Source organism: Acromyrmex echinatior, chromosome 4 (assembly GCF_024713525.1).
Source record: "Acromyrmex echinatior isolate Ae372 chromosome 4, ASM2471352v2, whole genome shotgun sequence".
Lineage (NCBI taxonomy): Eukaryota > Metazoa > Arthropoda > Insecta > Hymenoptera > Formicidae > Acromyrmex > Acromyrmex echinatior.
This window is the reverse complement of record NC_141855.1, coordinates 12,722,357-12,743,259: the sequence shown is the minus strand read 5'-3', so window position 1 is coordinate 12,743,259 and position 20,903 is coordinate 12,722,357. Positions and strand designations below refer to the sequence as shown.

Genomic DNA, 20,903 nt, shown 5'->3' with positions numbered 1-20,903 from the left:
AACCTCCAGCTTGTCATTTTTTTTAATTGAAAAATGGGTTAATAAAAAATTGATAAATATTTTGCGCGCATTATTTTTAAAATTTGTTTACAAAATCAATAAAGCTTCACTTGCAATTCACTTGTTACAAACCATACACTATTGACACAAAAAAAAAATCTGTCAACACATCAATTCTATTAAAATAAATCATGACCTATCACATGGATTCATAAATCAATATAACCCGTACACGATTTTATATCTGACAGAATTAATTTTAAATACATCAACATGTACCTCGGTAGAATTAAGTTACAGTTCGCTTTCGTCGTCATCGACCAGCTACGCGACTGATGTTTACCGAGGGTACGAAATTATTCTCGACATCGTTGAGCGCAAATAATACGTACCGAGTGCATCCCGATTCACATGAATATTAATAGCGTCGCTGAACAGTGAGACACGTAAAACACAGAAAATAACGTCGGAGGATCGAAAGAAGAGATTCGAATCTATTTCGCGTGACAGCTACACAATATTTTATACCTACGCGAGAGAGGTATAAAATGTATCGAGATTGCGCGAAATATTATTACCAATACTGCAATATATCATTAATGACATTAAAAACTTGAATACATTATACACGTTAATGGACACGTTAATTAGACATTCCAGATGATATAATATTATTAGTTCCAGCAGAATTTTATAGTTTCGTTTCGTAAATACACACACACACACACAGAGAGAGAGAGAGAAAGAGAGAGAGAGAGCGAATTTTATGTGACTGATCGCGACACAACAGGGGATAACATATGCAGAAAGTTCCAGGCTTGTCGCCAACTTACGTTTACAATTAATTCAGAGGATTCGTGATATCCGATGTGGTGTAAAAGCGACATGAAGTACGAGCATGTTAGAGCTGAGCGTACTTCGCAAAACAGCACTTACACGCGACGTCATAATTAAGGAGTAAGACTACCCGTATTTCACCCGCAAGGAACATTTTCTTTACAAGCTTTAAGGTATCGCGCGAGCTTTCTGAATTTAAAATTAGCAATCAGAGATCACAATTCCGACAATCGTTTTTGCAATGGCACAAACGACGCTCGTTACACAATGTATAAAATGTTTCACCTGGATACAAAATATTTTCTAGAAATAGCGAAGAAAATGAGCTCGCAGTCAGGCGGCATAAAATGATTCTGCATCGCGTGAATTATTCAAGACAATATTCTCTGTAATGCGACGGAACGCATTTCCCGGGACGCGACGGAATTCAGGATTACTGCGAAGAACCGCAAAGAACCGTAAGTCTCTCATGAATCTCTTCGAGTGAGCACACATCCTATGCTAACAATAACTTCCGATTTTTCGACCTATCGGCTATCATTATATGACGCATGCTATTGAATTCTAAATTAACGACATTGTCATATTACAGACAAATCAATTTTCTAGATACATTAAAAAAAAGTAGTTGCTCCTAAACGTTGAGTAAAATAATTTTAGTTAAATATTCGGTTAATATAACCAAAAATAATTTTATTTTTCTACATAATTACGCTGAGAGAAAATATTTTGTAAAATGATATGTGACATACGCAATGTATGTATACGAAAACTTTCTTATTTTTTAATTTAAAAAATTTTGTTATTCTAATAAAAATTATATTAAAATAAAATTTTTTAATTGAAAATAAAGTTTTGTAAGTCACACATCTCGTATAAAACATTTCTCTCGGTACAATAAATATTACCAACTAGTTTATTATATTATATTATTATATATTTGGTAATATTTATTAAATAATCAGAAAAGTAAAACTATTTTTACTTTTATATTAACTAAACATTACATTGAAATTATTCCACATGCTAGCTATTATCAGACTCTTTTTTTCAGTGTATAAATCTGAAAATAATTTTGTTGGACATAACAATAATTATGAAGGACGCTCAAAATCATTACTAGAATGTCAAAATTTTTGGAAACATTACTCATCATGCTTGAACGTCCAACATAATTATTTTGATAGTCGAAAAATTATTTTCAAATTTGTATCTAGCTAAATTTTGAGATTACTCCGACAAAACCGTTCATTCCTATGTGCATCCAAATAATATTTTTATCGGATCCTACGAACGTGCACTTACGATAAGCGTCATTGAATGTGCAAACAGAAACAAATCCTTCGTCGATTCTTTTCAATGCGGAACATCGCGCACGAAGGGTTGCACGAAGGGCGCACTTTTCGTTGTGCATTTTTATCTCACGGTTTTAGAGTCAAGTGTAAAAGTCAGCGGACGAGATTCTTCGAGCAGAGAAAGATTCTCGTGGAGAAATGTGCTCTCGCACGTGGCAAATATCAAACTTATCTGGAGATGTTTGAACACAGCCCGCGGGAAGTTTGTGCGCGGATTCGCAAATCTGGTGAAATTCAAATACTACGTTTTGATTACCCATAAAGTTCTTCGCCCGCGTACCTCCGCGCTTGCGAGCATAAAATTCGTCGCGGTTCCGGCTACGAAATCGCTTTCGGCGAATGCAGTCAAGGATGATACCAATGTAGACAGAATCGAAAATTTGTACAAATCTCTATCTTATCACGCCGTCACGCCGCGCGCGCGACTGTCTGTAATTAGGTATAACAAACGTGTAATTTTCTACGGTATTTCAATTCGAAAATCTCTGCGCTATTTTCCGTAAACGTGAAAGATTAATTACGCAAATCGAGAACCGTCTGTAAAGTATTATCTCGCTCTCGCAGAGTCCGTTATCGCGAGATGAGAAATGCTAATAAATGCCACTCTCAGTGCCCAAATGGTGCTGGCAGTGGCTGTTCACACAGAGTAAACTACGTTTCAAGGAAAGTTTAGTCAGGATCAGCGGGTGGCACGACGCCGAGCGGCCCAATCCGAATTTTCCTTTCGTTTCGTAATTTATGCTTCGGATAAGGCACACTAGTGTAAAGTCGCTTCATGGGAAAAGAGAAGCGGTATGACAGGAAGCGGTATTTTTAAAGCACAACTCGGTTTAGTAATTCTCTCAGTTTATGTAAATCCTCTCGCACATTTTCTATCCAAAGCCTATATTAAAACTTTATGCCAGAGTGAAGAAGAACAAGTTACTCATTACCCACGATAAAGAAAGCCTCGGTTATAACGTGCGCACATCATCGTCAAACAAGAATATTTCGAAACTTTTCCGCACGCCACATTGTGAATGCTCGATTTCATGTGCCGTTCCACTAGCGTTTAATTAAAAAGAGATTCGCGGCGGCGGGTCGTCGAACACGAGAGAGAACACGTGGCTTTGGGGTTCCCGATACTCCCGCGGGATTACCGTCATACGCGACGCGACTTGGCAAGCGTGTCTGTCAAAACGCTTTTTTCCACTTTTGTCCCCACGGCCTGGCCACGGATTGCAATTGCCGCGCGACAGCAATACTTCCATACATTCCGCCACTTCATACTCGTCATCTGCTCCCGCACTTTCATTGTATTGTCCGCGTTTCGATTATATCCGTAGGCGGAAAGGTATCGAAAAAGTCTGTCGCGCTAGCTGCTATTTCGGAACACCGAAATTACATCTTTGAAAAAACTTACAAGGGAATGTCTCTTCCGTTAAATTCTTTTTCGATTTTAATAAAATTTTATATACATGTAAATTGAGAGAAATATTTCGTATGAATAATCATTATTTTGTTGATGCGTGAATTACAAAAACTTTCTTATTTTTTAATTTAAAATTTGTGTTATTGTAAACCAATTTTTTAATTAAAAAATAAAGTTCTTGTAATTCATGTATCAACAAAATGGTTATATCAAACAATTCTCTCAATGTAGGTTACATAAATAGATGAATTTTAAAAATATCAATTGCGGCCAATAAATAAATTTTAAGGGATGATATTTTTTCGTTATATCTTAAAAAACTTATTCGAAACTTATATCAAAAAATATTTTGTACAAAAGTTTTATAATAAAAATTATTTCTATTTATCTACGTCAATAATATTTTTAGAAAGAAATTTTTTTTCAAATATCATTTTACGTAAATAAATAAAGATTATTTTACTTTTATATTAACATTTCTTTATATCTTGAATAGTTTTTTGAAATAATAAAGAAAGATGAAAACTGTTTTACATAACAAATAATTTTACCTTAAAACAATTCATTGTTTATTATTACAATCACAGTTCATTGGCCGCAACTCATCCCTATAAATTTATCTATTTACGTAATCTACATATATATATATATATATATATATATATATATATATATATATACATATAAAGTTTCACTAAAATCAAAATTTGACACTTCAAAAGGTTCCCTTATTAATATATTCGGAGAGAATTTGTATTAATTAAACGTAATGTCTAGATAAGATAATAGATAATATATATTAAAGTGGATTAATTCGTGACGGAATTTTGCATCAGATAAAACTCTTACCACAAAATATTTGTGCTGAAAGTTTTTTGAAAAACATCAGTAAAATTAAGAAGCTTTATACAGTAAAAATTGATATTAGTAAAATATTCTCGAAAAGAAAAATGTTGAAATAGTCTCGAGTTATGTTAATATTAATATTTTAACACGTTGTTAACGTCACAATGCAAAGAAACGTGATAGGTGTAAAGATATGTTGGCATACCGACATGGAGCAAAGAATTCGGTTTGCCGCAAGTCACGTCATATCGCGTGCACTCCTTAATAGATCCATTGTGCGCCCCCGCAGGATCATATCCCATAGAATTTTACTGCGAACTATGTCTCACTGATATTTCGCGTTATCCTACATATCGCATGGAATTATTAGCAAATAAAACAAAAATATCAATTCTTACAATTATAAATTAATGCCTCAAGAGAAAACAAAGAATGTTAAATCAATAATACATAAACAAAAATGTTTACGTTTATTTTATACATTTTTTTTTTTATTAATTCGAATAAAAATTTGTATTCTTCTCTGTTATTGTTTTTCGCAACTAAATATTTTCCTTTTCTACAAGAAGACGTGGGAAATATTGTAATGAAAAATATTGCAACTGCGAAATTGTAACTTTTCAGGTAAATTATCTGTATGTTTTTCTTTTCAAAAATTTTACATGTTTATCAGTTACAGAACAATATTAAATAATATACAATGCAAGCGAAATATTAGATAAACTTTATAAAAATTAAAACACAATATTTTTTTAAAGTATGCCAAACATATAATATTGGATAAAAATAATATATAAAATAGTAACCTACTGAAAATAATTTTATAATTGAAAATATTCAAAAATACGTTTATAACAGCTTTCATTGATGTTATCGATATTTTATCAAAATATTTTCGAATTTATATCTATTATAAACTTTACCGTTTATGCATTCTTGATATCAAAACAGTTGCAGCATCATTAAAGTAGAGAAGAAGAATCTATTATTTAATATATTTCCCATCCACATTTATACCTAAATAACTAATAAACCAATATCGAAAGAATTATCGAAATTCTGTTCCGAACAAGTAGTACGTGTGTCGTGCGATCGATATAAAGGATAGATTGACAATAAGGCTTTATAAATTCATGAAACATATTTAAATTGGATGACAAGCCGTAAGAATAGCATTGAATTCACGCGATCATTTAATTAATCGTCGTTATGGGAAAACCGCGTCGCATAAAAACGCTGAAAATTAATCGATTATGCGCTCTAATCACGATATCGGTTTGAGAGATTGTGCCGACGTGCGAAATTCACGGCGGAGATTTTCTTAATCGGGAATTACTGGATAAGGCGTAACTAATAGTACGTCCACGACAGCTTGTCGATAACGACGGTCACCAACGCTTAGCTAAGGACTTAGCGTTAATTAGCAATCGGACCATCCTTTCGCGATGGCCTTTTGCGATAAAAATGCGCGGACTTCTCCATTCGTACAAAAACCGTAAGACGCATCGTATCCCTCGTATCCCCGATACCGATACTGAACTGACCTGAAAACCTCGCTGACCGATATAACGATTTAACGTTACGATTTCAGCAAATCATGCTCGTTATAAGAAATGCCGATTTGTACCGCATTGTGCGCGATGTAATTTATTTACTCGCCTGTCGTGGAACAGAACACGTAGAATAGACTTCCGGCTGCGACAAAAGATAATTACTAGTTGACTGCACATGCCAATTATGAGGCAGCTCTGACCGCGAAGGTTAACACAGTTCTGCAAATGATAGGGAAACAGCGGGAAATGCGAAGGAATCACGGCATAATTATAGATTTTAAAGGGGTAGCGTACGGGACCCGCCGCGAGCTTCCGCATCATAAATAATACAAGTACTATCGTTGTTCGGCGTCATAAATGAGCCAAGCTTTTATGTTACACCGCAGGTTGAGAATGGCCCTTGCGATAATTACAGGAGTTACATGCCATTATAACGGAGGAGAAGAGGGGTTGGAAGGTAGCACACCACGATGACGATAATAAATAATACAGTACACAACAGCAAGTGTTGAACATCACCTTTGTACTCCCCACAAAATTAGATACATATTCCGCATTTGTACGGTTTGCTTCATATTACGTAATTAAAACGACGAGTTTAAATAAACGCGGATGTACTTATTCGCGCAACGAACGTCGTTTCGCGAAAATCACGTCCGAAAGAATCAGGATATGATATGTCGATCGACGAGGATATATTATCAATGTTCTATTGTTTTTCGATGTACCATATTTGAATTCGCGAAGGGATTCGAGATTGCCGCGAGGTTAATGCTACGCAATCTTCTATATCCGATAAGTATATGCACGCGAAAATACAAATGCGCTATTGGGTATTTATGAAAAAGTTTTATTTACCTGTGATGCGATAGCGGTAATCTAATAAAAGCGTAACTCGTACTACATATATAACGAAAGTACAATTCCAGATATTACGCGCAAACATGGCTGTTTGCAGTAATAAACTGTAATGTAATGAACGCAATACAAATTGCAATTACACAAAATGAAGGATCGATATCCTTAAATGAAATTTGTTATTAAAGCCTACGTTTTTCTCAATTAAATTTATGTCAGCCATTTCGAAGATTAGTAATAAAATTAGAAAAAGAAACGCGGAAACAAACTCAGCTTTTTGCAATTTTATAGATATTTCTTGAAGATTAAATATTGAACTTATATTTCAATGTTTTTAAAAAATTCGCGCCACGTTCGCAAAATACAACCTCGATTTGCATCGCAGCTTCGAAAATGGGTTGCGCGAATGAGTCATAAAGACGCACTGATCCTAATTAAACGATAATCCCGTACATAAAATATGCCCCAACCAAGGTAACGACTTATACGTATAATAAATCGCGCGGCACGTTACTTCAAAGAAATTACCTTTAGAATTTCGCAAATTACAGTCGAGATAACAACATTATGACCACCCGTAGCTACAGTTGCAACAGCACTTTACAAGAGACACAAACACACAGCCAGATTTTAATTATTTTATCACCCAAATATTCACAATGATGAAGATTCCCGAGACAGAAATATGCGCACCGTAAATTTGTCAATTACATAGACGAATTGCAATACATGATATTTTGTGCAATTTTCACAAAAGAACTCGAAACTCTCGCAAAGTACATTATACAAGTATATTATACAACTCTTGTTAAAAAGTATTATTTCGTTAACAATCGCACCTCTATAAAAACTGATTAAATTGTAACAATTGTCTCGAAAAAGTTATTTGTACTTTTCGTTCTAACGCGTGGAAACGAAGTATTCTTAACACGCTCTAATTTCTTAAACGTTGATTGACCCAGAATTAGAAAAACCATCGAGACTATCAAATGTACTATGGCATTCGAGCACTGCTCGAATCGTTTGCGCGGATAACGTACCGCGATGCGGAACAGACGGTATTTGTCGACGTTCTAGGATAACGGATACGTTCGCGTATTTACGTAGAATCTCCGTGAATTTGTATGCGTGAAGCACTCAGCATTTACAATAACACATCCACATACCAATAGAAATTCAAGGATTTCGGAGCTATCTCGAGCGTAATTCGATTATATGTTTCAAAAGATGCGGTTATCACGTGTAGAACTCGGAAAGTAACATGGAGGATTACCATAATCAAATTCCTGAGAAATATTTGATAACGTATATATAGTAACGCGAATCATATTAAACGTTGAAATAAACTGTAGTTGCGATGAAAAGAAGCCCAAAAGAAGATATTTCCAGTATATAAGTGAATCGGAGTTCAAACAATTTAATCTGAACATAACAAAATAATTTCAAGATGAAAATAATTCTTTGAAAAATTAAAAAAATTAATGATAAAAGAAACAACGGAATAATAAAATTACATCAATCGATAAATCACTAGAACATGGAAAGAACAATTTTGCTAAAATATCTAAAAATTTAGACAGCTAGATGCAATAGATCTGAAAATATACAATATTTTTGTTGAAACGTCCAAATAATTATATAGAAAATTCAAGCATGGTGAGCAACATTGCAAAAAATTTTAATATTCTAGCAACCAGCACGAGCATCCTACACAATTATTTTGATAATTCAACAAAATTGTTTTCAGATTTGCATCTATATAATAATTAAATTTTTTAATACTTTGGATAAAACCATTCTTTCTATATACGATAATTGTGCGTTGATGATATTAATTTACAAATTTACAAATAATTTTTAACGCAAGAAAAGAAAACAATTTTTTTAAACATATTTTAGGATGCTAAATTTAAACCTGCCAGAAAATCAGATTGAATTTTTTAAGAAACAGATCAATTGTAAGATATAGCATTTCTTTTCGAATAATTTGAGTGCAACAAGTGATGAACAAAGGAAACGTTTCCACCAAGATCCGATAATTGAAAAACATTAGAGGTATCAAGGTGAAAATATGTCAGGCGACTATTGCTGGACTCCAACATGAAACCAAAGTCATATAAAAAAAAAAACAAAAATTAAACGCTCAAAACTTCTAATTTGTTTTCCAATTTCAATATATTATAAAATTTCATTATATTATTGGAGAAAAATCTTTTCTTATATCTCAAAAGTCAAACTTGATGGAAATATTTCGACGGCAGAGATTTGGATTGAAAATTGAAAATTACCCTAGAAATAGTTTTCATATATTTCTCTTGCACGAAATCTCATAAACTAGTATAATAAACCAATGTCCAACATGAATAAAATCGTAGAAGAGATATGCTATCGCTTCACGAAATATAGACGTGTAACACGACATGTGGATAAAAAAATCGACGCATGGTTCATCCATTTCGATCGCAAGTTATTACGTCATCATGCATTATCTTACGAAACGTCTCTTGAGAGTAATTCGCGATCGTTCACGGTTACTTCAGTTGATCCGCTTCGCGCATCTAATCTTCAGCTTCCACCATCATATTACCCGGTTCACCCGGTTGTCATTTCTTCGTTCCTCCAACTCGCGGCAATATCTCGTCGGTTTTGCGGGACATTCTCGGCAGGTCTTCTCTCGCAAAGTCACGGTATCGCGCGTCCTACCTATTTCTCTATGTGCGCCAGAAGGATGGCGACGCCTAATCGTCCTCGAGAAATTCAATTTCGACGATGCCGATGGCCGGCCTAACTCCGAAAGACGCATCGGTATCCAGGCCAAAGACCTAACCTACCACAGCCCTCTCTCGCGTACTTCGCCTCGGCCGAAACTGCCAGGCCACGGCAACGACGATCGATATACTCGCGTTCCGAGAAGCTCTCCTTTCCGCGCGAGTTCAAGAATCTCAAAACTTTCACATCGATTTTCCTCGATCGCGATAACGTGTCAGGCCAGTCGTCACGATCCTGATCCAGAGTATACGACACCTTCGTGCGGATTAATTGCGCTGCGTGATAATCGTACTAGTCGCAATCGGCTATGTCACACTTGGAGCAAAATCGATCTTACAATACGTGGAATACCGAAAAATTATATTCGCACGCAACTTAATAAAGTTATAAATTCTTCCTCTTATAACAGGAAACGTGTTCATTATTTCAAAGCTCGAAATAAGTGGAATTTGTGAAAAAAATGCTGCAGATATTTCAGTCATTAATTCAAGAATTCTTGATCAAAGAACTTATTTGAGAACTTATTTCTATTTTTGTCTCAAATCTTCATTAATCTTTAGTTGATCCCAAAATAATTCCGACGGTTGCGATTTCAGTGTTATAAATTTTAATTTCCTTTGCGACGGAACATTATAAAATCAAATGCTCTACATTCTCAAAGTAGATTATATGTAGTTCCCGTAGAGAGATGTCTAATAAGACCTTACAATAATAATATTGATAATACACAAGGGTGGAAATAATTTCGCTTCGGTAATTCAAGGTAGATGCACATCGACGTGCGTTCGACGTTGTGGATTAGATGCCTTAGGTAAAGTGCGAACTCGGCCGGCTTATTTACGCGCTAGGGCGCTAACTGCTGAGTATACGAAACGTCTTTTGCATTTTCAATGAAGTTGTCGGGTGCAACGCCTACAGAACACCGACGGCCGAGTGAGAACAACGACAGCGGGACAAATTATTCTAACGCACGCCACGTCCGCACCCTAGACGCGGTATAGTCGTGAAAATTGCAGAGACGACGATACACGCAATCAATATAAACGCGCCCGAGTTACACATCTAACGACGACGGTCGAAAATTTAACAGGGCGATATTTATCTTTTTCGTCATTCTCTCTTTCTCTCTCTCTCTCTCTCTCTCTCTCTCTCTCTCCGTGGTTTGCAAACTCTCGTTACCGAAATACAACATTTATTTCACCGCGCGGGATTGCGGCTAATTGCAAAATTAGTTTCGGATTTTCATACTACCGTCAGCCAGTTTGTTCCAACGACCCAAAAGCCCAATTCATGACAAAATAAATTTATTCCGTGGCCGAATCCGCACCACAGTAGGTACATATTCCACTCGTCTAATTTCTGTCACTGACGAATTCCATTAACCGCTTTGAAACATTTAGAATGGCCAAATTCTCGGACAAGGATCTTTCGGACGGAAAATCGATACCGCTGATTTCCATGGCCAGTGAAGAGCAGTGCACCCTCATCCTGAATCGTGATCGACTTTGGTTTCCATGCCATCGTGCTCTTAACCAGCTAGCGGGACGGCGGTTACGCGACAGTAAATTCTTGCGTGGTTCGAGAATACGTAATTGGCCAATACATGAAGGAACGAATCGAAAGGGAGTTTCAAAGAGAGAGAGAGAGAGAGGGGAGAGGGAGAAGGAAAGAGAAGTATATAGAAATATGGATGGCGGGCTTTCCGACAAGGCGGTAATGCTGGACCGTAGCAAATGTAGCCGTTAATTGCAATTCCCATTTACACGAAAGTCGGATGTACGGATATGGCGCGTGTATGTAGGAACGTGTTACGCGTTCACGTTCTCACTATGTGAGGATGCAATACAGGTTGGTGGTGGCGCACGTGTAACGGGTGTACGTACTTATATACGTAGGTACACCACATACCTTAGGTCTAATTCGCAGGGCGCGGTACCACTATCTCTTCCGTACCACGACCTTTCTTCCGCGCGCACGGTTCATTTATCCCGTTCCCGTTGCCGCTTACCGAATTGCGCGGGCGTACATTCGGGATCACAGGATATTCCACCTCTGTAAGTGTTCATTAAAACCGACGGTATTCCGTATAAACGCTAACGCGACAAGCGTACAGATCCTCAAATAAGAGACTGATCATCATACGTTTGGTCCCCCATATTTTTCAGAACCTTCGATGTTGTTTAATCCTTACAAACCTGATTATATTGGAACCATATTAATATTTTTTTTTAATTTGATTCATGCACTTTAATAAGTAATTTTATATTAAACAATTAATTCTTTTCAAAATTTTGACTATTTTTCCAACATATGCATTATTATGTACATCGGATCTCAGATGATGTTAATAGAATTAAATAATTTCAACGTCTTCAAATTTGATATACATTACAATGTTTAGGCCTGAAAGGACAGAATGAGGTATCCAGCCATTTCATCTTAAACAGGTCCTGAAAAACATCATTTAGACAATCAGAAGTTGTCTAAATGATGTCGAATCCTTTACTTGAGGATCTCTCGACGAGACGAACGGCGACGGCGACAGTGATGACGACAATAGATTTATATATACGAAGCCGGAAGGATGTTAGGTCCCGATGATGGTAGCTAGCATAGCGTAGCCGGGCGCGGTTTCCGCGTACATCCCGACGGTTTGACACGTATTAATTAATGGTCCCGTGCTATCTGGGTTATGCGTTGATTCATAATTAATCTACACGACGATAACGTAGCATTTAATATTCGCATACGTCGCCCGGTACACACGCGCGGATGAAAAATGTGCATCGCATCGGTGAGCGCGTCGCGCATAGCGTCATTACGATATTGAACGAAAATCATCGTCAATCCATATCATCGGTCGCACACTTTCTACCCTGTCGAACACGATGACGTTCTACACACTCCGATCAATCAGTAACGTCGACGATCACGCATGACGTTAAGTTAATGCCTCTCGCGTCGCCATTACCAGCAAGATACACGATATTTCGTACCACATTCTCGCGTCGTAAGAATAAAGCCTCGATGGCTAGCTACACGTATATCGGCAAGAAGATACAAATTGAAAAATGTGAACCCGACTCTCGGTTGCACGAGCTTGAGAACGCAACTCGTGCGTCGGCGTCTTCTTCCAAGAAGTAACATTGACTTTTACTCTGGTTTTCCTTTATGCGTTCCGCTACCTGGATAAACCGGAGGAAGCGAAATAGGACATTGTAAAATTCTTCAAACGACCTTTGTACCGATTGCGGGATTTAAACGACTACTGCTCTACCACGAGGATCTATCCGATTTTCTACGAGAGACACGTTCTCCAAGCTATATTTCTTATTAACGATACGCAAAACATCAAGGGCTCTCCTTCTCTCTTCATGCTCTCCGATCGATATTAATTCTCGAATATCTCTTCAAAACGATGCCGAGAGGTACTTTCGTACTTACACCGAACGTGTTAATGAAAACTAAATACGTGTGTCTATTATCTTCTCTGCTTCTGTAGTATGGAATTAATTCAGAGATAATATGGTCTTATCGTACTCACGTCTCTCCAAAAATCACAAATTTATAAGGTTTGTAAAAAGAAGTTGAATACGAAGATATGAGCAAAATCATATAAACATTAATAAATACAAATTAGTAGGTTTAGATATATATAGAGGTATTTACCAAAATTTTGTAAAACAATCCCCTGAGAATTTCTGAATTTTCCAGGTATTTTTATTTAAAATTCCGGGTAAGATTAGACAATTTTTTAAATGCTCCAATTTTGAAATAAATTGGAGTTGCAAGTAACACAAATAAGCTATATATTGTAAATTATATATTGTAAATTAATAAAAGACAGGAATTTCCTGAAACTATGTCTGTCATTTTTTATAATTGGAGCAACGAAACCATGCAGAGGATAATATAGAAAGGATTCGCTATACAATACAGTATCAGAGAGCTATTCTTTTCTGCTGAATGTTATTTTTTACTATTATCCTGATATTTTTAATAAAAAATTCACGAGATACACGAAACCGTACATGAATATGTACGCCATATTTATTATTAATCGATTATCAACACTTTACATTATCAAGAACAAATGATCAAAGGAAAAACGTTTTACTTTGAAAACGAAAGAAAAAATAAAATTATAAAAGTCAAAATAAAATAAGTAAAATTCTAAAAATTTTCCCCGAGATCGATAAAATTTCATGAAAATCTCTAATTCTTAAGGGCAAGAAAGAAATCTCCTACATAATCAAGGTAATTTTTTTTGCAGATAGTAAACATCCTAACATATCAACATGAAAATACGATAGTGGTATAAATTTTATAAATGATATCCATGGCAGATTGATGGGATAGATTAATGGTTAAATATGACAATATGTAGATACACTAATGACATAAAGTTTATGAATATTATCCCTGGCAGATTTGATGGAACGGTGGGGTATCGATGTCACAGTTCGTTATTTCAACAGCTCGAATTAATCCAAAAAGTCGAGACGATTCGTCGGAGAGAGAAAGAGAGAGTAAATGCCATATAATTCTTTTATTTCCCGCCAACGAGATATTCGCGAATTTTCATTATCATTAAAACCGCACGTACGTTAAGAATTCAGACCATATATTTCCGCGTATTTGCGTTAGCGCGGAAAGTCCATCGCAAACGTTAATTAACGTTTTCACAATTTCCCTGCTATGAGTTTGCACCGGTCAACCCGGAAAGCCTTGCACAATCGAACTTTTGTAACGAGGCTTTCGATTTTCTACTAACATTGCTTTGTCGGTCCGGTCCAATTTTTTTCCATTTCCATTTGTTTGCAACTTTACGCGTATTATTACCCGCATACACAATTTCAAATATGCACAATGTTGATGTACAACCCTTCACTATATACGGTGAAAACGATCGATATAACATTTATAGCCTATACAGCGACCGGGAGTCAATGGCAGCATTTCTCCGGGAGACTATATTTACGAGCGGCGATCGAAAGGTTGAAGTAATTTTGATGTCACGTCTCTCACGCGGAGCGTTGAATAGCCGAGACGTTGTGTTTACCGGAAGCCTCTATAGTTTCTCAGCAACTTCTTGCGCGAAGCTGCTATTTTCCTAGCACGCACTAAAAATAACTTATTTTTCCCCTCTTCGTATTAGATACTTATTTTTACGGTCATATTTTTAACATCTTTACTGTTGATATTATATAAGTTTAATGAAGATCATACGGAACGATGTAAGAATCTTCCAATTTATCGAGCAAGCATCCGACAACAATGTGTACCGAAATCCTGGGTACTATCTAGATAACCGGACGTGTACTCACCATAAAGTCCCCCCGCTGTGGTAGCCTTGAAGACGACCCATAGGAGATAAGCATAGATTATTCGGCCGCCCTTCCACGCATTCATGATGCCCATGGCTTGGCTTTTATCGGTGTCCCTTTTGGAACCACTTCGACCCCAATCTAACTCAATTGACGTTGATTAGAATCGCTCACGCACACAACTCTCTCTCTCTCTCTCTCTTTCTCTCTTTCTCCCCCCTCGTCCTGCTCACTCGAATCGTTTGCCTCGGATCAGGTGCCTAAATGCGAGTGTCACCGTACCGACGAATTCGTACGGACTTCCGATAGTCGAGTCCGATCCGAAACGAGTATCCCACGCCGCACATATCTCCCCCGGCCGAATTATCCTCACTCTCTCGGTCTCTTACTCTCTTTCTGTTAATCGAGGATCAGATCCTCGTCCGTGCGAACGGCGGACCGGTTCACAGCAGCGCGAATTTTATACTGTACCGTGACAAGGCGCGATACCACGTATACAAGAGGAAGTTTCGTTACACTTACGATCAGACGTGTAACGACAAGCGTCGGGGGGCACGAGACGACGGCGGGCACGCGATCCAACCACTCGTATATATACGTATATATATATATATATACGTATACATATATTCGCGCACTGCTTGAGAGAATGAGAATGAGCAGGCGCGCGCGATATAAACGAAACCCGACGAGGGAGGAGTTACGAACAAGCGCGATATAACAAAGCCGACACTTTTCACATTCACTGGATTTGTGTGCGTCCTGTTAGTTATGGGCGCACGAATACTCTTAAACGCACCGATGTATGTATTCCATTCTTATTTTATTAAATTAGTTTTAATTCGTTTGTGTTTTAAGCGTTCGTGAATTTAAGCATTTTATGAATTGGTCTCTTCCTCCTTTTTCAGCCTTGAGTTCAACAGCACATCCGCGGCATTCCGATTTCACGGAAGTAAAAGTGCTCGTTTCTTTTGATCGATTCGCGAGCTAAACCAAATCGTCGGGATATACACTGATACGTGAACGGGTAATATCCGCGATATCGTGCGGAATCCATAACCTAATGTAGCGATCGGAGATTGGATGTGCGCCATTGACGATATGCTGTCGCGACCGTTCGTGCGATGCACGATCGCTTCAATTATTATAAATGAATCGTGAGAGCGAAATGCAACCGTGGGCTCTTTTTGGGCTCCCTCAACCACGTCGTTCCGTCTGGTGTAATCGCGCGGTGGAATCAGCCCTCGGCGAGGAAGATTCCTCGGTATCGTTCAACGGACCGGAACTAACGGCCGAACTTTCGCCAACGTTACGTCCGAAAGCATCACTCATATAGGTAGAATCTTGCGCAGTCTTCCAAGATGCACTGCGAAAATCCCCGCGAACTAACACTGCCAATTTTCCGGGCAAGCTGGCTCCCGAAATCCCGTCCAACTTAGGAAACCAAACACAAGGAACTTTTCTTTCCCCGCTGGGGACAAATTCCCGAAATTTGCGCGTCAGAGACGATCCCAGCGTCCCTTCGAGAAACGTTCACGACATCTTGTTGGAGACGTTCCTTCTCTTCTCAATTCGCAGAACTCGCTGAGTCTCGCAAATATCCCCCAACCCCCCTCAAAATCTCATTTCTCGCATTGTTCAAGACTAAAAAGTCGGGCGATTTAAAGTCGCCATTGCCATCTCCTGGAAATCAACGCAAAAGCTCTTGATTCGACTGACCATCTTCTACATGACTGCTCGATATTCCTTCATTTCAATACAGTCTTTTATGCTGTCTAGCTATTTAAAAAACATTTCGCCGAAGTCGGAGTTTCTTTACGCCAAATGTTTCTCGCACTTTTATGTCGATCTCTATATAGATTCAGCGAAACATTTATGCATCGATCGTCTGTGCACCTAGGTACGTCCGTCGTAATCGCGCCAGAGAGAGCACTGACTGATCGCGAGTAAATCGACCTCTCTCTACGTTCCCTCCTTTGCGTTCTTCGAAAACGGACGATGCCACCAGCTCTCGGCACGTCAACACCCAAAGTTTGATCACAGGCGAACCTCGATACCTCGATACCGCGCGATCGCGGTGTTTTAACCACACGTACACGTGCGAAATTACGATGGACTACAAACGTGTAGTATGTGTCGCGTATATCACTGTAAAAGCAAAGCCGAGACTAGTAGCTGGCACAGAAACTGGAAAGTGGTCTCCCGAGTTCGATTATAGATATACGGATAAGAGCGCGAGTGCACAGGACGTCAGTAGGAAGAAGATGCGAAAGTAAGAGAAAGAGAGACGCGGAGTAAGAGAGAGAAAGGAAGAACGGGGAACGGAACGCGCAAGGCGGGAGACTCGAGTACACACATCCAGGATCTGGTCGTCGAACCGGTTTCCTTCTAGAGATCTCGCAACCGGCCAATTGGAAATACCACTGACAACGAGTCCGTCGGCCAGCCGTTTTACGATCTCGCCGATCACTGCGGCTGGAGATCCAGATAAAACATGACTGCCGTGTCGAAACTCGCTGAAACCGAACCGAGCCAAACCAAGCCGAGTCAAGCTGAGCTGGAGAGGAGCTCGAATCCGACGAGCGTCGATCGTAAGGAACCTGCTACTATACTGCTGGCGGAATCGTTAATGCGTCCCAGCGAGAGCAAGAATTTCCACGATGAATCGAGAACGAGTATACCGCCGCGCCGTTGACGAGAAACGAGAATGTTACAGATTCCTTTGCCGCTTGAGCTCGTTAGACCAGAACTCCGTGGATTTTAATAGACGACTAGCGAGGGGAATACTTCTTACGAGTTGCTCTTAGCTCTTTCCTAACTTGAAAAGAAACTGCAACGTAATTCGCTTTTTATTCAACCATAGTTTTACGGTGTAATTAAAAAATGAATTAAAAAAAAATACTCGAAAGTATATCAAAGCGAAAAAGATCTTATATAAAATGCAACGAATCTCTCAAGTTCTTTATGCTTTCAGAATGCAATAATCGAATTCTGCTCGCTGGTCCGCCAAAACTGCCACTCATGCCAGCTGCGCGATTTTTCAACATTCGACACGATCCAGAAATCCGCGCGCGGATTTCGTGCATTTATTTTTACTTCCACTCCGGCGAGCGTATGCAGTACACGCTGGCATGCAGAAACATTACATTGTGTTGTGTCCGGCCGCGATTAACGGCAGCTTGCATAAGCAGTAATACGTGTATTATTGATGCTGCGGTGCAGCAAGTATCATCGGCTGATTAATAAACATGGCTCGCAGGGAAAAAACGATTTATTAATTTACAATGCTCACGGGAAGACGATGAAAAAAAAAACCAATTACGTCCGCTGAATTTTTCCACGCCTTCGGGATACGTATTCGGTCTGGTAAAATAAATTAATCGGCCGCGCGCGCAAATTTTTTTTTTTTTTGCGCCATCAAGAAACAAGGAATGAACCGCGTTGAAGAAGCTCAAGATATACGCCTTAAGTCATAACCGACCAGTTTATATACAGAGTTTATATACAGAGAGAGACTCGACAACTTCTTACGCCAGATACCAACCAGGCAATGAACGATGATGCACAATACGCAACAAGAACGGTAATCGGACTAACTTTTAAGCGACACCCCGCTCTTTTACTCTAAATGAGATCTAAGCAATTACGCTTCAAGAACTCCTTAATGAAAACGGGAGTGGGAGCGCACGGAGAACTATTGAAGTACAAACGTCAATTAAGCAATAGGACTATTTAAGTGCATTCGCTCTCGACCTATATCGATCAAGATCAAAAGGGTCGACTCGATTCGACTCGATCATCAATGAACGTACTCTCAGCATAAATTCCCTTCATCTTCGATCGTACGTTTATTCTCAGCCATTGTCTGGTCATCGGGACGTCGATATGCGAGAAGAAACGATAAAAGCATTGGAAAATAAAAAATGTAAGCGTGATCTCCTCGGGAGCTATCGTATTCCTTCCGGACGGCAACCAATGTAACTTTTCGCGCTCGAAGGAGACGCTCGGTATTAAGGAGACGTCCCGTAATTGTCACAGTGATAAGAAGCATCTTATCATGGAGAGCGTCATATATCTCTCATATTTTTCCCAAATTTACTATTCCCCCACATGGCCCCTGTGTGATACTCCGATCTCTCTCCCGGCAGTTCTCGTCGCACTGGGCCTTATAAGCCGGCCGTTTGCGCCGTTCGGTCGGAACGCTGACGGACGAACGGACGGACGCGCGAGATCGGTAGAGGATACGGAGAACACGGAGGACGCCGCGACGCTACGCGTCCCGCAGAATCACGATCCGCACTGGTACGCCATCGAGCGTTAGAGAAACTTCAGCAACCCTCCGACATCCCGGCTCCCCACTCTTTCACTCACCAACCGAGCCGTATACACGTGCGGGCGTATACACGCCTGTGTGTGTGTGTGTGTGTGTGTGTGTGCGCGTCGATTCGTATGTGTACTATGTTTCAAGCGTGTGCGTGTGCCCCGTTGGTCGTGTACGTTTGCGAGTGACGGGAATACCCATACCAACGAGGACGCCATTCCAACCACGGTTCTCCAGCTCGACGGACCTCTCTCGCGCGCGCTCAGAGGGTTGGTCGGGGGTGTACGATCGGGTGCGCGAGCGCACCAGGGGCTAGCTCCCTTCCTACTATCATCCTACCCACCACCGCCACACCACTACCGGCACATCGACACGCTTTCCGTCTTTCTCTCAAGCTCGACCAAAGTGCGCGCGACCATCCCTCTTGTGCGCGGTGTTTTCTCCCTGAGAGATCCTTCTCTATTCCCTTTTTCCCTCCTTTTTGTTCTTCGAGGAGAAGGACCTATATGTATGTGTGTGTGTTTGTGTGCCACATGACAATTTCGGATGAAAACATCGTCGAGTGGCTACTAAACCTGTTCGGCGCGACGCAGCGGTGAGGGGAAGAGGATTCGGCAAGTAGCGAAGACTATCGTCGGTAACAAGCACGCAAACATCCTCAGGTTGAAAAGGCGATTCTAAATGACGTAACTTTCCGGATATTTGAAATCGAGAGAAGAGCTGTCTGTTCGATTTAGCCGGCGCGAAGTCAGTGAGCGACGACATGGCCCACCGGTGGCCGCTGGTATTCCACAGCTGATTATCTACCGATGAGAATAAACGAGGGCGACAGTGATAAATTGGTAATGACGCGTCGACTCTTGAAGCGCGGTGTACACGAGCCATGTATCCCGTGAGGTCGGGAATTACGCGGGCAAGACTTTACATCCGAGCGGAATAACAAGCGTAATAACGATAATAATAAATCAAATTTATCGCGCGACAAAGGCGAAGAATTTGTTAACTGGAGAGACAAAAAGCGAGAGAGAGAGAGAGAGAGAGAGAGAGAGAGAGAGAGAGAGAGAGAGAGAGAAAAGAAAGAAAGAGAAAATGAGAGACAGCGAAGCAAGAGAGAGGGGGAGGAAGAAACGTAGGGGAATAAATCGTTCTCTCGCGGAACAGCAGCGGGCCTGGCTAACCGGTTACGATACGGGAAGCGCAGGATGTGCGCCGTGGTCGCGCATGCTGCTGGCACGGCGAATAAAACGAGAATAATTCGAGCGCTATTGGATAACGTATCGCGACGCCGAGCTGGAGAACGAAGAGCGCGTGTATAGCTACCGCTCCGTAGCGAGAGCCATAGCTTGGAAATTGGAACTCCGGTCCGCGTCCACGAGAGTCGGAGCGAGGTCACGCTAGGGCCACCTAATCCAATGTTTTACAGGTTTACTGATTGCGGTGGAGTGCTGTACGACGCGACGCGGTCCGAGAGAGAGAGAGAGAGAGAGAGAGAGAGAGAGAGAGAGAGAGAGACGGTTGGACGACCTCCCTTTTCGGTTCCATCCCGTTTCATTCACCCTGCAACCTCGCTGTATCCTACTTGCACTACTTGCCCCCTCTCATCCTCATCCTCATCCTCATCTTCAT

The 20,903-nt window shown here is 39.8% G+C and overlaps 1 protein-coding gene across 5 annotated transcripts in view; it reads right to left on the bottom strand.

Annotated features, from left to right (window-relative positions):
• The window catches only part of LOC105146456 (Protein tyrosine phosphatase 99A), a 343,436-nt gene that overhangs the window by 303,114 nt on the left and 19,419 nt on the right, over positions 1–20,903 (bottom strand). The window contains exons 1-2 of one of the 5 annotated variants that reach the window (XM_011056737.2): positions 18,769–19,325; positions 14,957–17,104 (exon numbers count right to left, since the gene is read on the bottom strand). The exons of 1 other annotated variant lie outside the window; for it this stretch is intronic. In XM_011056737.2, the coding sequence (XP_011055039.1) occupies positions 14,957–15,050 (94 nt within the window). In that variant the 5' untranslated portion in view covers positions 15,051–17,104; positions 18,769–19,325. Of the gene's footprint in view, positions 1–14,956; positions 17,105–18,768; positions 19,326–20,903 lie in introns of those variants that run through there. 3 more of the 5 variants (XM_011056735.2, XM_087406023.1, XM_011056734.2) reach the window with 3 other exon arrangements.